The sequence below is a fragment of the Osmia lignaria genome, chromosome 15, assembly GCF_051020975.1.
Source record: "Osmia lignaria lignaria isolate PbOS001 chromosome 15, iyOsmLign1, whole genome shotgun sequence".
NCBI lineage: Eukaryota > Metazoa > Arthropoda > Insecta > Hymenoptera > Megachilidae > Osmia > Osmia lignaria.
Window position 1 is genome coordinate 4689984 of NC_135046.1, and position 15090 is coordinate 4705073.

Genomic DNA, 15090 nt, shown 5'->3' on the forward strand with positions numbered 1-15090 from the left:
GTAAAATTTATTTTGTCGGGCGCATTTTTCACAACTGTCTCCGTCATCTAAAATTATAGAACCAAAGCTTATTTTTATACGCTTTGGTTTATCCTTAATATAAAAGAAATAGGCAACAATCGTAGCCAGGTTGCTAAGGATGAAAATAGGCCTTGGTGTAGTATATCGGTCTTGGTACGTATCGTTTTATTGCACCCTCCTTTGGGTCTCTACCGTGGACCCAATTCCCTTCGAGACCGCAATACTGCGATGTACCGTAAAGCATTGTAGCGCGGGAATTTTCTGATTCGAATTATAAAATTGAGACTTGCTCGAGAACCGCTAGCCTCTAATGGCCAATGACGTCACGCGCCACCAGGTACGTGATTAGAACGGGTGGCCTTTAATAGAATCGTGACGTTCGACATTAAATACCGTAAGGTGTTTGCATAGAAAAGCTAGCCAGAAATCGATTTTGAAAATTTTATCAAAATTTAATGTTCTACGAAGGACTTTCAATCTCGTTGCATTGAAAAATATCTCATGATTTATTCAATTACCAGATCGACGATTAACACAGTGACAGATCGTAGATCGTTTAACAGTATTACGGTGGAAAAAGAACGGTTGTGTCTTTAAATGGCGATTGACTCGGAAAGATCCGGTTTCACTTGGCTCGCGTGCAAACGGATTATCTTTTAATCTACGAGTCGAAATTTTTCGCGCGTCACGTTATCGCCTACTTTCGCGACCGCTCGAACAACGATCAGCCAGACCGTCGAAAGATCGATCAGAACGATCCCACGGGTTCGCTCCTAACATCGAGTTAGATTTGAGGGAATGGGCGCAGGCCCGGATACGGGGCGGATTGGGGGGGTCTATTTTTGTGATTTACAAAAAGACAGCCACTGCGGTTATTAATACTCCGTCACTCCAACGAAGTAGTCATAAAGATATCGCCCTCTACGACACACAGTTGGATCCTCGAGCCGTGTCCTTCGATCGGACGTGCGCTAAATCGTTTCTATGGTACACATAAGTACGCACTGTAACCATTGCTTTTACGAGACTTCAAAGTTCAATTACGATAAAGCGTCACTGATGTTGTTTCTTCGAGTTGCTCCGTTCGGACATTGTCGTGGAAAATGATTGAATGTATGTACCGCATGCAATAAACGAGACTTTCGACCTTTCATCGTTGCTTATGGCTCGATTAGATTAACAATTAATCGCAAGGCGCGTTTCTCTTTGTTGGTGATAGAACGTGGCACGGCCGACAAAATGGTTAGATCATTTGAAATTTTATTCGTTTCCGTGGTCTCGCTACGATGATTACAAATCGTTGTTGCGACTACCCGTATATACCGTTCCCTCCAGTTTTTTCGTCAGAAATCGGCCTACCGTGCCGTACACCAGAACGAGAAGTCGATGGTGAAAACGAATGCGCGAAATGTGTTATTTATTAATATTGCAGCGTAAGCTACATCGAAATGAAACAACATTCGAACCTGTCGAAACATTTCTGCGCAAGCGTCACGAACGATATTAACGATGTCCATGAAGGAAAACAAAAATTTTGTAAATCACTTGTAATGCCGAAAGAGCATTAGCGACTCGCATCATTCGTCGACGTCAGCGCAATTTCTGCTCAAACGATGTGCAAACATGTTCGTCGATACGATAAATAACAAGTTTTTGAAAATCGAAACAAGAAAAGATCGGTGGTGAAAGTTCAATGAGTATGATCGAACAAAAGGGGGAAGATAGAAAAAAATTGTAACATTTTCACGTTGCAATATGTCCATATGTCTTGCAGATTTATACGAAGGAGGCCACGATGGTTTCTTAAGCGACGGCGACTGTGAGCGCATACGTCAGAGTATGGCACATGAGTCATTCGAGAGGAAACGAGGACGGGGCGCTTGATGCGCCCACGATATCGTCGTCCCTGCGCGGAAAGTGAGCGTAGAGAACCGATCCGTACCGGAGATGGCCGAAGTTACCCCATCGTGCGGCAGTCGAGCCCGAGCGATCCCCCGATCGCGGTCGTGCGTGCTGGAACGACAGGTACGGCCAGTCAGTAGTGGATTAGCGACAACGGGAGCAGCAGCGACGGTGGCGTAACGTTAACAACGAAACGAAAGAAGATGTATGACCGTTCGAGTCGTCGTTAGACATCGTCGAACGGTTAAATAACGTTGCATTCAGCCAGTCCGGAAATCCGTCGTGAAACAAAAAGTGTACCAAGACGCTGGCTGCTCCACGGAATATGTACGTGACGAAGGTGGGCGAGGGCCGTGCGAAAAAGTGGCGAAAACTGTGAGAGAGGTACAGTGCCTCCACATCGGTGGCAGTGGCGGTGTTGGTAGTAGTGGTGCTGGTGGTGTGGTGGTCGTGGCGGTGGTGGTGGTGGAGGCGGTGTGGCGTTGCTGGTGCTACTTCGGTGTGTATGCGCGTGTGTATTGGTTGGACACGCACTTCGGCGGGGCCGTGGTTCTCGCTCTCTCTCTTCTGTTCCGTCTCGTTCCCTCCTTCTCTCTTACCCCTCTATTCACCGCGACTCTCCTCTTTGTCGCTCCTACGGAGGCCATCGTACCGAAAGCGACCGAGCCAGGCCAGGCACTACGCAAGATGGCTGTGTGTCGCTAACGAGAGGCCGACAAACCAGACGGGGAAAAGACAACCCGGGAATAAACGGAACATGCTGCTACGTGATCGTCGGGCCCGTCCCTGAAGAGAGAGACACTGGCCAAGAAACGAGAGGTACGTTTTCCTTTTTCCAATTTTAATTTCACACCGTCGTCGTCTCATTTCGTTTCGTTTCGTTCGTTTGCTCTTTCCAACAGACACACGTACACCAATTCCATCCCCATCGCTGGCATCAGAAAAGCGACGCCTTCTAGAATTTTTATTTCCAACTTTTGCGGTTGACAGGTTGCCGGAGATACAACGCTCGCGTGTCATACGCGTTCCTGTCCCGTTTCAACGATCCGTCGACTACCATTTCGCGTACTCGTACATACACGAACAAAACGTACAATTCGTATAGGGACAACGTAAACAACTTAAAATTTACGTCATACGAGTAACATTATTCGATTGTGCAACTGTGTATTTGCTTATTCCCTGAAAGCTTCTGATGGGGGACGCACGATCTACATTAGCAATTTATCTACATTAGCGATTTGACAGTTCAAGTCTTCTCTCCGCACAACACTTTTTAGCGTCTGTTCGTTAGATAAGTTTAAGATCGCGAAACAGAGCACCGAATCGAAAACATCTGTTGCGAAAAGAGTCGAAACGATGAACATAACCTCCAAATGTAGATTGCGTTTTTACTGCGTCGACCACGTCCCTCGTCGATTTACGACGGGTGTGTGCGTGCGTGCGCGTTCAAATTCGATAAACAACTTTGATCGTATACGAATTTCTCGAATCGTAATCATCGTTACGAATTACTTCACGCTGTCTCCGAAAAGCATTGCATTTCCAAAGTTCGTTGTAACGCCAACGTGAACGAACTTCTCCCGACGGAGTGGAAAAGTTTCTGCGTTCCAAGACCCGACGCTGGAGATGAAACATCTGTCGACCAAGTAACGGCGTCAACGTACGTTGGAAATCGCGTTGTATGTAGAACCGTCTCCGTGTCCCGATTTCTGTCTGTCACGATGTTTTACGTCGATCGTCGTACGTATTGATGATTTTTGTGGAAGAGACCCCGTCGATTTCGTGTGACGTTTAATACACGTATAAGTTAGCATGGAAACTTTCCATTCGACGTGTTGTATATGTATACATTCTGATCATTTACAAACGCGCGCTCGTTTGCATTTTTTCACAACACAAGCGATATTTTTCCATTCCATCCCATCGAAACAAATCGTATCTCGTAAACGAAGCTATCGTGTCACAATAAACGTGACGTTATCTGTAAAATTGGAGTTGTTTCTTTAGTTTGAATTGGAAAATCCAACGACTAGGGATTAAAAGTAGGGATTCTCTAAAATTGTAAGAAAAATCCTGACCGATTGAACGCAGCGAGGAAAAGCGATTTGAAGGTGGGAAAAAAATAATCGCCGAATCGAATCTTTTTCTCGTGGAAGTCTGATTGAAAATCCAATTAGTTTCATCCGTTCCCTCACCCTTCCGCAGCCCACGATTCATCTGCAGATCGATCGTTGCTCTATATTTTCCCCGTTTGATTATCGTTTTCTAATTATCGGCCGGCGTCTGTCAGTTGGAGAAACGCGGAATGATCGGATGCGACGGCCGCGATCGGGAAACATTTTTATCTCGTTTCGTTTAGCTTGGATTACCTGAAACGTGGCCTTTCGAATGGTCTTCTGCTCGTGAAGCCTTCGGTTCATGACTCCGACACGTGCGGACTTTTTCAGAAGGACACGTCTCGTATACATATCCGTTGCCGCATTTTTGAACGCCTTCCTTTTTATCGCGCATGCGCGCACGCCTTCTGCTTCGCCCACCAACGCGCGCCTTTGCTCCTTTTTTTTCCTTTTTCTCCACCTAATAATGAATTTTCTTTGACGTTGGAAATTATTTAGCCTTTTAGTCTGGCCCATTTATACCGTACGGTAAATTATCGATGGACTTAATTTATATTAAAAGAACCAACCGTTTACTGTATCTTTATTATAGAAGATTGTATAATCTTTTAATTTTTGTTTATTACTGGAACTTTACACCGTAATTATTATTTACAACAGTATTTGTCAAAAGTTGGCGCCTAGCAGATAGATTGTACGATTAGATGATATTCAAAAAATGATCTGCGATAAGTTTTCGTGATAAGTTTATACAGTAGGGAACCGAAGAAATTCCCGTTCGCATTGTAATTTATATTTCGTGATGACCATGAACGAATTGCGTTCTTCAGCAAATTTTTCTGCCCTCTGGCATTCCGTTTAACACGTGTTCAATCAGTGATGCTATCTGTGTATCATTCGGCAATCGGTTTAACTAGCGACGCACCGTGTGCGTCTTGGACAATTTGATTTAACCGCCAACGCATCCCACAAGCCTTTGTGCGCTATTCGATTTAACCGTCGGTGCACCATAAGCCTTTGTATGCTATTCAATTTAACCGTCGATGCACCATATGCCCTTGCACTGTCCAATTAGACCGACGACGCACCATGTGTGTCCGAGACTAATCAATTTAACGGGTGACGCACCGTGTGTGTCTCCTTAAGATGAAATACGAACAAAATGGGTAGTCTACCTGTGATAATAATTAGAAAGGAAAATTTACTCTTAAGAATCATTTTATAATGGCTCGAGAGAGAGAGAGAGAGAGAGTAATCTCAGACGACGTTCTCCGCGAGAATATTTTTGTTTTCCGGTGAAAGCTGGTTCGAAGCTTTTCCTTTTACCGTTCAAACATTAGTCCGCCGTTCATTCGGTGAATCCTATCGTTGTCTTTTTAGTACGATCATTTCAACTTGACCTCGTAAAACGTATGCTTTTATAAATACACCAGCCATAACTGGGATGTTAGTAGAACACGAATACCGATCCATAAAACGTGAGTTATGTTGTTTGATCAATAAAAATACCGTAGAATCTTGATACAATGTTTCTCGAAACGAACAACACGAATGAGATGGAGAATCTTCAGCTACGATGCGCTCGGAGGAGATAACGATAACGGGAGAACCCAAATCGTTTATCATTCGCGTAGAATCCGTCGTTTTAGTTCTTCGATCTTTATCGATCGTTGTCTGGTGAAAAATCGGTAGAATTTGGAATAAGTTGCCCGACTGTTCGATGTACAGATACCTTGGCTATGAGTCTGCAGTTTCCAGCCGTACAGTTTTGAAACTGGCATCGCCAACAGTGAAATTCAAAGAGCAACACAATGTGTCGGCCTTCGCGCAGGGAAACGTTCTTCTGGGCAAACAGTAGGCTCGATTTATACACGTAAACACCGGTTAGAATCGCTTTTGAAACGTAGATTTTGTTCGGTCCCGAAAAAGAAGGAGGCGAAGCATGGTACAGAAAAGATTGGTGTACAATATGGAAAGTTCCGTGGTCGAGGTTAACGTTATCTGTCGTTCTTAGCTGTATCGTCGAAGAAAACATGGAATTTTACAAGGGAACCAAGGCTCGGTTGAACGTATAATTTATTTATTGTGTAATCTTAACAATCGAACCCGTCCATTGGTTTCTGTTGTACCGTGTAAAAAGCAACGTACGTTTGTTGCAAGAACAAATTGTCTCTTACATAATATCGAACAAACGTTTTGTTCCACCCCCGCCTCTTGTCGTTTATTTGCTCGAGGTCTCGGATTTGTGTTAAAATTATAATTAGATACGACGAAACGATATTCGGTATCGGTAATTCGGCATCCAATTCGTGAAAAGAAAGGAAAGCGACTCATCGGTGGAAAATAGCTTAGGGGAGACCCGTATAACGCGTTGCGAAATATTGCGACAACGGAAATTACGCGTCGCGGAGGAATCGATTCGTTCAGAAGAGATCGATCGGGGAGTTTAGGGTGAGACTGTTACGCAAACAACTTAGTTTGAAAAAAAAAAAAATCACCGTCGAATCAAATGTGCCTGATTAAGACTTGATTCACCGGTAATCAAGCGTATCATTTTCTTGAAATTAGAGGAAATGTGCGTCAATAGAATTTGCGTCGATTCCATTCAAACTGAAAGACGGATATAATAACGTGTGCCACACGTGTCGTATCGTGGTTACGCTGAAAGTTTTGAGAATCGAAGCTTGTAAGAGAAATACCCCTTGCAATTGAATAAAGAAAAACAGCGTTCGATTCTCAACCGCGGTTTTTACATTTCTCCGTGATTCATCGGTGAACTTTTCCGCGAGTGCAAAAGGTTGGCTCGATTTTTGACTTTCCCGTTTATCTGTCGGTCAGCTTGAGTCAGCATGCAAGCCGAACACGTGAACCGTTTCACGCGATCAGGAGCGTGCTCGCGATGAGGTCAGCCTCGAATCAGCTTGTAAGTTACGAGCTGGACGTGTATCAGTTAAAGGGTTGAAACCATTTCGAGTTTCTAATTATCAGTTCGTAGAAATCTTCGAGAAAAAAAATGAATGCCGATGTTTTGGACTCGTCCGATTGGGGTTAATCGTGGGTACTTTTGAGCTAGCCTCGTTGTTTGCCTCTCGAACGACACTCCCGTCATTGGTGGCTCCGAAACGATTATACGAGTCGCTCGTAGATAACGCGAGAGATCAGCGCCGAACGTCACCGACCACGCAACTTTGCATTGCAAAGTTTGCCCGCGTGCGTTTCGAGTTTATCATCGTGGCGAGACGGCATACAACGCTCAGATTCCCCGTTACTGTTAACGATGGCATTTTCTTCTCTCTTTTTTTTTATTATCATTATTCATTGCTGAACGTTACAGTAGCCAGTCGCACAGCGACACGATAATAAAGGTCGACCGGTTGCGAGTAAACTGAAACTCCTTCGATCCGCTATATCTCTATCCGCTCAAAATTATTATGTAATTTTGCTCTTTTTATTACGATGTACGTATCTCGAATAACTTTTCGCTCGTTTTTCGTCAATACGATATCGATTGCTGTGACAATTCTTCGAATTATAGAGTTCAGAGGTCTATTTTGTATAGTGGAGCTTTTATTATTAGATTCTTCCGGCACCGAAGAGTATCTCCACAGCGTGTTCTAAGAAAAAATTGTGAAAAAGGGTTAATTATCGCGCTAGTTTATCGGAACTCTCTCTCTCTCACCGGTTGTCGAGGCTGTAACATATAAACGTAACTGTACATCACGGTACCGTAGATCGTTCATAATACGGAGCAACACTATTTCTGACAAACAGCACTATAATTAGAGCACGTCGTGTATGCGGATGGACAAAGATAGTCGCACGAGAGAAACAAGAATGAGTACCGATACAGGGAAAAATCCGTGGATGAAATCGAATCAGAATTATCGAAAGTTTTCAGGGAAACAATAAAAAAAAGGATCACACGGGGTCGATCACGCGTGATTTACGCCGATTACGCGTGTGCAGTTTTTTTTTTTTATGAGATCGATAACACGTTATCTTATCAAAAGTTAAATTTCGTAAATTGCAACTTTACACTGTACAAAGATTAACTTCAGACCGACTTTCATACGCTATACGTGCGAACTATGATTTCCAACATTTTTTATTGGAGTGGCCCTATCGTTGGAGGGTTAATAAATCGAGTATACTGATTTCCACGTGGTCGTTAAAAATTTATTACATTCAAGTTGAAATAATTCATATTCGCTCCACTGATCTATGGTGGATTAATTTTCAATTCGCGAACGTGCTAAGTTGGATTTCATCCAATAAACAGTGTCAGAAACTTTTCAAACTTGGCGCCTCCAATTCCGTTTCGAGTCAGCTTGAAGACAAACCGAAAAATCTTTGCCCTGTTGCAGCTAAGTTGGATGAGACACTGTCATCACGGGGAAACCTGATATTCGGTCGGTAGATGCCTTTTGAGAGCCGCTGGCCCGAATCACCGTGGAACCATACAAAGCCACATGTACGCAAAAGAGACACTAAAATATTCATAGTCGTGTGTCGTCGCTGTTAGGTGTGCTTTCGTGCTTTTTATATGTCTGCGATAACCAAGCAGCACGGATTCTCTTGGGTTCTCCTGCTTCGCCTAAATCAGAATGACAACAGGCAAACGGAGTTCTCTCTCTCTTCTTTGGGTGGGATACACCCTGCTGCTCCGTATCCAACGATGAAAAAAAAAAAAAATCATTCACGAATGTACAACCGCGAGTTCTCATTCGCCATCCTCTCCTGCTTATTTTTAGTTCGCTTCTATTTTTCCGTTGTTTATTACAAGCTCGAAGCGTATCGGTATTGCCACTTAAGCCTCGGTTAGGCACGACTCACTTGTACACAACATTTTGGCACAATGTCGCGGACATTTTCAAACAATTTGAAAATTTTGTATAGGAACATGCAGATAGAGTACGCGGAATGTTTTCATGCATTGTCAAGTGTCCAATCCGAATTTCTAAATCAGAACCAGTTAGTTTCTGTGGTTGTGTAGCGAAACAATTCTTGTGGGAATTCGTCGTCGTGAAACTGTTCATACTTTTCATTGTACATTAATCGTTTTTTGTGCGGCGCGCCCTGAACGTCTGATCCACAATGAAAAGGTGAACGAACCGAATTGCTGCTGGTTCCAGCAACCGTTCCGCAAAGTATCTGGTGCATCTGATAAGTACCTGTATCCCTGTTTTGTGATTACAGGGAATGTGTGACATGTTCATCCAAACACAGCAGACGAGTAGCGTCAACGGCAGCAGCAGCAGCAGCAGCAGCAGCAGTAACAACACCGTTCACCATCATAGCAAGAAACGCAAGTTGGAGTACAACGTGAGTCAGCCGGTGATCCAGCACGCATTGGTCCAATCGACCGGCGACTACCAATTAGACAATACCGGTCTGCAACAACGGTACTCCGTGAACGGTGCTAATACCGCGTTTAGCTCGCTGCACAACAATAATGCGCTGCAGAAGAGTAGCCCGAACCAACAGACCCTGGTACGAGCCTCGACGATCAAGCTCTTAGACACGTACCAACGCTGTGGCCAGAAGGTTGGTGCCACTTCCTGCGATCTCCTCTTACCGATAACGTGTGTTTTTTACTTTTTTCCTATGACCCCTACGCGCTCATCGTGTCGAGGAAAGTTAACTCTTTTCCTCGTTTTCTAACGTTAACGCTTTAACCATCTAGATGGGCGATGGCGATAGGCAACACCGGCTCGTTTAACTCTTAACCAGATAGTTTATTTATGTAATGTAGACGAACGATCAGGGAATCTGTTGCTATACACGAGTATTAACGCGATATCGCGTGCTCCTAATCGTCGGCGTTAAATATCTAATAGCGACATATTGCGTGTTTGATTGTCGACGCTAATGTCCGATCACGCGATATTTCGAATTCGCCATCGACACGTGTACTACCTTGAAACGGTTGTAAATGCAATGCACCCTCGTATAATGCGAGCAGTTATAAGCGTTAACGTTATTCCCTTTCGATAAAACTTTGAACTGTTGTTGCATATTTAAATAGCCAAGTGCTTCCCAATCTTCTTAACTCCTTATCGATGGATGATATTGTTCTACGACAAATTCAATATTGTCGCTTATTACGGATGACGCAAATGTATGTCGAATAAGTATCGCGCACAAGAGATGATCGTTGTTCACGCTGGACGTCAATTTCTTTAATATCAATTATATCAAATTGTACTATACGAAATTGCCGTTGACGAACATTAAAAGCTTTCTAAACAAATGGTTCTAAAAAGGAAAGTTACGTTTCTGAGAAAGCCCATCGGTAAGGGCATTAAATCTTACAAATAGCTGCGAAAATCCAGAGGAGACTTTCTTTCATGATGTTATAGCGTTAACGTTTAACGTGTCTCAATAAATCTTGGAACGAATATCGTGCCTGAAAGTTTCGGAGCACATTGAGCACCCCAATCCCAGGGACTGTCTGTATCCTTCCAGGTGTCTCTCGTCCCCTTTGTACCATTCGGCGACCGTTTCTTTGACGTTTCTTCGAGGGTACATCGAGTTTTACGATCGGTTAATAACGAACCCAACCAATACTTACATTTCGAACATGTTCTTATTTCGATTTCTATTTGGTTTTATTTAATACACGTAATACTCGGTCGTCGTTTCGTTGAATATCGATCATCAAAATTAGAACTATGTAAAAAAGTCGAAACGACTCCTCTCGTCTTTCATTGGCGAGCTCGTTTAATGAATCGAGTCTCGGCATTCCGAGAACTAATTACAAATTGAAGCAATTGGTTTGGTTGGTCGTGGAGCACATAGGATGAACAGGTCGTTCGCCAGGTGACTTTTCCGTATGGCGTAGTTGCGTATCGATTGCCTTCAAGGCTTTTATTTCATATTTCATGCCAGTTGTCGCGATGTACTTCCGCCAGCGTACCCTGATACCCGCGAAAAATCTTACCGGTAAAAATTCTCGTCGACACAAGGATCGATATACCGTGTTCGACGAATTTTCAGTAACGCATATACTCCACTAACTTTTAGCAACATAAGCACTCGTGTGTCTGACTAATTTTCACCAACGTGTGCCCCCCATAACGCACCCGTTTAGATCGTCCGAATTCAATGGATCCAAGGATTACGCGATGTTTGAAATCGCTTCCTGCCCGTGTGCTCGCTTACACGTCCCTTCCCACCAAAAGCTATAAAATCTACTCTACGATCTCTTAACGTCCAAAAATTTTTGTATAAGGTGTATTCCTCCTACAGAGAAAAACTTGGTCGAGGGAGGGTAATGGTGACGGCTTGGCAGTCCACTCCGCCAACGCGACGAACGCAGTGGGTAGTACTGTAGTGTCGCAACACCATACTCAACAGCAACAGCAGCTGCAACAACAACAGCAGCAGCAGCAACAACAACAGCAGCAACAACAGCAACATAAGCAAACAGGGATGACGGCGCACAGTAAACAAGTGACTAATGCTGCCAATGGAGGCGGTGGCAGCAACCCCCAGGGCGATGGAGATTACCAATTGGTCCAGCACGAAGTTTTGTACTCTATGACTAATCAGTACGAGGTCCTCGAGTTTTTGGGCAGAGGGACTTTTGGACAGGTATAAAATCATCCCCTTAGATTGCCCGATAAATCGTTACCATGGTCCTCTCTCTTACCTGAAACTCAATTGTCCTTCTTGGGTCTATCTGTAGGTCGTAAAATGCTGGAAGAAAGGAACCAACGAGATAGTAGCGATCAAAATTTTGAAGAACCATCCATCGTATGCGCGCCAAGGGCAGATTGAGGTAAGTCGTTGAAAAACTCCGACGATCCGTTTAAGAATTGTTCGTCCGAGTATAATGTTGTTTTTGATATAGGTCTCCATCCTGTCTCGACTCAGTCAGGAAAACGCGGATGAGTTCAACTTTGTGCGCGCTTACGAGTGCTTCCAGCACAAATCCCACACCTGTTTGGTCTTTGAGATGCTAGAACAGAATCTGTATGATTTTCTGAAACAAAATAAATTTTCACCCCTTCCGCTCAAATACATCCGACCTATCCTCCAACAAGTCCTCACCGCTCTTTTGAAATTAAAGGTGAGTTTGCGTTTAATGTTACCCTTGCAAATACCGAGCTTCTGATTGTGATGATTCATGGAATTGAATTCATTAAATATGTTTGCAGCAACTGGGGTTGATTCACGCGGATCTTAAGCCAGAAAACATCATGCTGGTGGATCCAGTACGTCAGCCTTATCGTGTCAAAGTTATTGATTTCGGGTCAGCCTCCCACGTATCTAAAGCTGTTTGCAACACGTACTTGCAATCGCGATATTATCGTGCACCTGAAATTATACTTGGACTTCCATATTGTGAAGCGATAGATATGTGGTCACTCGGCTGTGTGGTTGCAGAACTGTTTCTAGGATGGCCTCTATATCCTGGTAGTTCGGAATACGATCAGATTCGATACATAAGTCAGACTCAAGGCCTACCCACGGAACATATGTTAAATAATGCCAGCAAAACAACTAAATTCTTTTACAGAGACATGGATAGTAAGTAATCGCGACCTTGTCTGCCTTTCGCAGGTTAAATTTGCTTCACGATATCGTTCTATAGCAACGTCTATCTACTTGTAGGTACATATCCGTTTTGGCGATTGAAAACACCTGAAGAGCACGAAGCCGAGACGGGAATCAAATCTAAGGAAGCGAGAAAGTATATTTTTAACTGTCTCGACGATATTGGTCAAGTGAATGTTCCGACTGATTTTGAGGGTGGTCAACTTTTGGCTGAGAAAGCGGATAGGAGAGAGTTCATTGACCTTTTGAAGAGGATGCTCACAATGGACCAGGTAGTAATATCTATTCGATGTTTTAATTGCACGAGATACGATTCGAGGACAATGATCTCCGGTTCTAGATCCGGTGCAGAGAGGTATTTCTTTGTTCATCGCGTATCTTTATTACTTGTAGGAGCGCCGAATAACACCTGGGGAGGCTCTGAACCATGCCTTTGTTACGCTCGCCCATTTAGTCGATTATGCACACTGTAACAATGTTAAGGCTTCCGTCCAAATGATGGAGGTTTGTCGACGGGCAGGTGATTTCACTGCAAGCCCAGCGCATCACCAAGCTCCTCCAGCGCCTCAGCCACCTCCGCCGACCTCGTTGGTAGCTAACTTTGTACCGACGACGAATGGCAGTGCTGTAACTTTCACCTTTAACAACCAGTTGACCAATCAAGTACAGCGTTTGGTCAGAGAACATCGCACTGCGCAAACAGGATATGACAATCTGGTTCGTTTAAATGAACATTCGAGTTTCTATCATTTTTTCGCTTTTTCTAATTCATTCTCGTTATGGATGCTCATATACATGGAGTTTTTTCTTTGTCACATTGTGTTCTTTTCTTTTAGTATCAAATATACAGTAACAGTAGTCGTCGCGCGACTCAGTACAGTAGCTCGTCTAGCGGATCGAACAGTGGACGAAGCGGAGTGCACGACTTTCCGCATCAATTGGTCCCTGGTCTGCTTTGTCATCCACCCAGTTATCAGACGATGCCAAGTCCTGCAAAACACGTAGTTGTTGCTCAAGTAAATGACACACAATAATTATCATTATGATTTCACGTATCCTCTCCACTTGTTCTTCATTTGTTTATTTACCCTTCTAACAGCCACCACAGGCACAACAGGGTCCGCTACAGATTCAACCATCGATCATATCGCAGCAGGCTGTTGCTGCGGCAGCTGCAGCTGCTCAGCAACAGTACGCAGCGGTACCAGTGTCCATGGTTGAAACTGGACGTCAAATGTTATTAACGGTAAGTATCCTTATGCAAATCGAACATTCGAAAACGATCAGATATTAACGCTAACCTTAAACCATAGAACGCTGTACAAACCTCTTGGCCTGGTGGAAGTCGTCAAATGGCTGCCATAGTACCATCGTGGCAGCAGTTGCCACCGCAACATGCAGCCATACAGCAGCCTCTGCTGAGCGACGCTGGAGATTGGGGGAGACCTCTTATTGTCGATAGTTCTGCTATTCTGCAGGTACGAGTAATCCAGTGCCTTATCCACTATGCCGCTGTACCTAACTTATAGATCTCCATCGTTTCGCATCATTTTCGCGTTTAAAACGAGCCGGTGTTTAACTAATTTCCCTCGTTTTGGGGAAGGATCAGCGGCCAGTATTCCCTGTCACGGAAGTCTACAACACTAGCGCCCTTGTTGAACATCCGTCTCAAAGTTGGGGCAAGCGTAGCGTGACGAAACATCATCAGCATCACGTAACGGTACCTCAACAGTCTCAGCACAGGCACGAGCATAAGAAGGAGACCCAACAATTGAGTCCTGTGAAGAAGAGGGTGAAGGAAAGTACACCACCTAGCAACATGAGACGGCATTCGCCTACGAGTGGTCACTGGCAACAACCACCCATGCAACAGCATCACCATAGCAGCAAACACAGCAGCAGTCATAATGTGGAACACCATCAAGTTACATCCGGTCGGCAGCAAACCATCACGATCCACGACACTCCATCGCCAGCTGTTTCTGTTATCACGATTAGCGATAGCGAGGACGAAATACCCGGCAAATGGTAAGTTACTGTTTATTGATTCTTTAAATTTAGAACCATCAGAATGTAGTTAGCTGCAAATACTTCCTGCGGTCTTACAAAGACCATAAATGGCTTCAATTCAATTAGCGTTTTGTTGTTCATTTGCTTCGTGAAAAGAAAGTTAGCGTAGCTATGTGAACATACGAAAATACACGATTCGTTCAATGTTTCCAATCTTGTATCGTGTTGTATATACAGATTAATTTCACAGACGATAAGTTTTTCGTTTATGTGGACTGTATTTATTAATAATTTATTAGTAGAATAGAAAGTAGTGGAATCATGCATGAATATCATTGACAGCTGTGAAGATCGTCAGTGCGGAGCCTGTCAAAATTTGGCAACTCGCCTGTCTGGCGATGGACGTCCAGTCCGTGAGGAAGTCATTCGAAGGTACATTAATTGTAATGCAATAACACGTAATCACACAATAGTAAAA

General features: G+C 43.8%; 1 protein-coding gene across 20 annotated transcripts in view; it reads left to right on the top strand.

Moving 5' to 3' along the window:
- Positions 1-965: 965 nt before the first annotated feature.
- Hipk (Homeodomain interacting protein kinase) overlaps positions 966-15090 on the top strand; it is a 30267-nt gene continuing 16142 nt past the window's right edge. For 8 of the 20 annotated variants that reach the window (XM_034315580.2, XM_034315584.2, XM_034315585.2 and 5 more), the window contains exons 1-14: positions 967-2742; positions 8408-8514; positions 9240-9587; positions 11292-11636; positions 11731-11823; positions 11896-12114; positions 12203-12575; positions 12660-12877; positions 12996-13319; positions 13439-13618; positions 13702-13848; positions 13916-14080; positions 14206-14630; positions 14955-15044. In XM_034315580.2, coding sequence (XP_034171471.1) covers positions 8461-8514; positions 9240-9587; positions 11292-11636; positions 11731-11823; positions 11896-12114; positions 12203-12575; positions 12660-12877; positions 12996-13319; positions 13439-13618; positions 13702-13848; positions 13916-14080; positions 14206-14630; positions 14955-15044 — 2981 coding nt within the window. In that variant the 5' untranslated portion in view covers positions 967-2742; positions 8408-8460. Of the gene's footprint in view, positions 2743-8407; positions 8515-9002; positions 9146-9239; positions 9588-11291; positions 11637-11730; positions 11824-11895; positions 12115-12202; positions 12576-12659; positions 12878-12995; positions 13320-13438; positions 13619-13701; positions 13849-13915; positions 14081-14205; positions 14631-14954; positions 15045-15090 lie in introns of those variants that run through there. The other 12 variants (XM_034315575.2, XM_034315578.2, XM_034315579.2 and 9 more) reach the window with 8 other exon arrangements.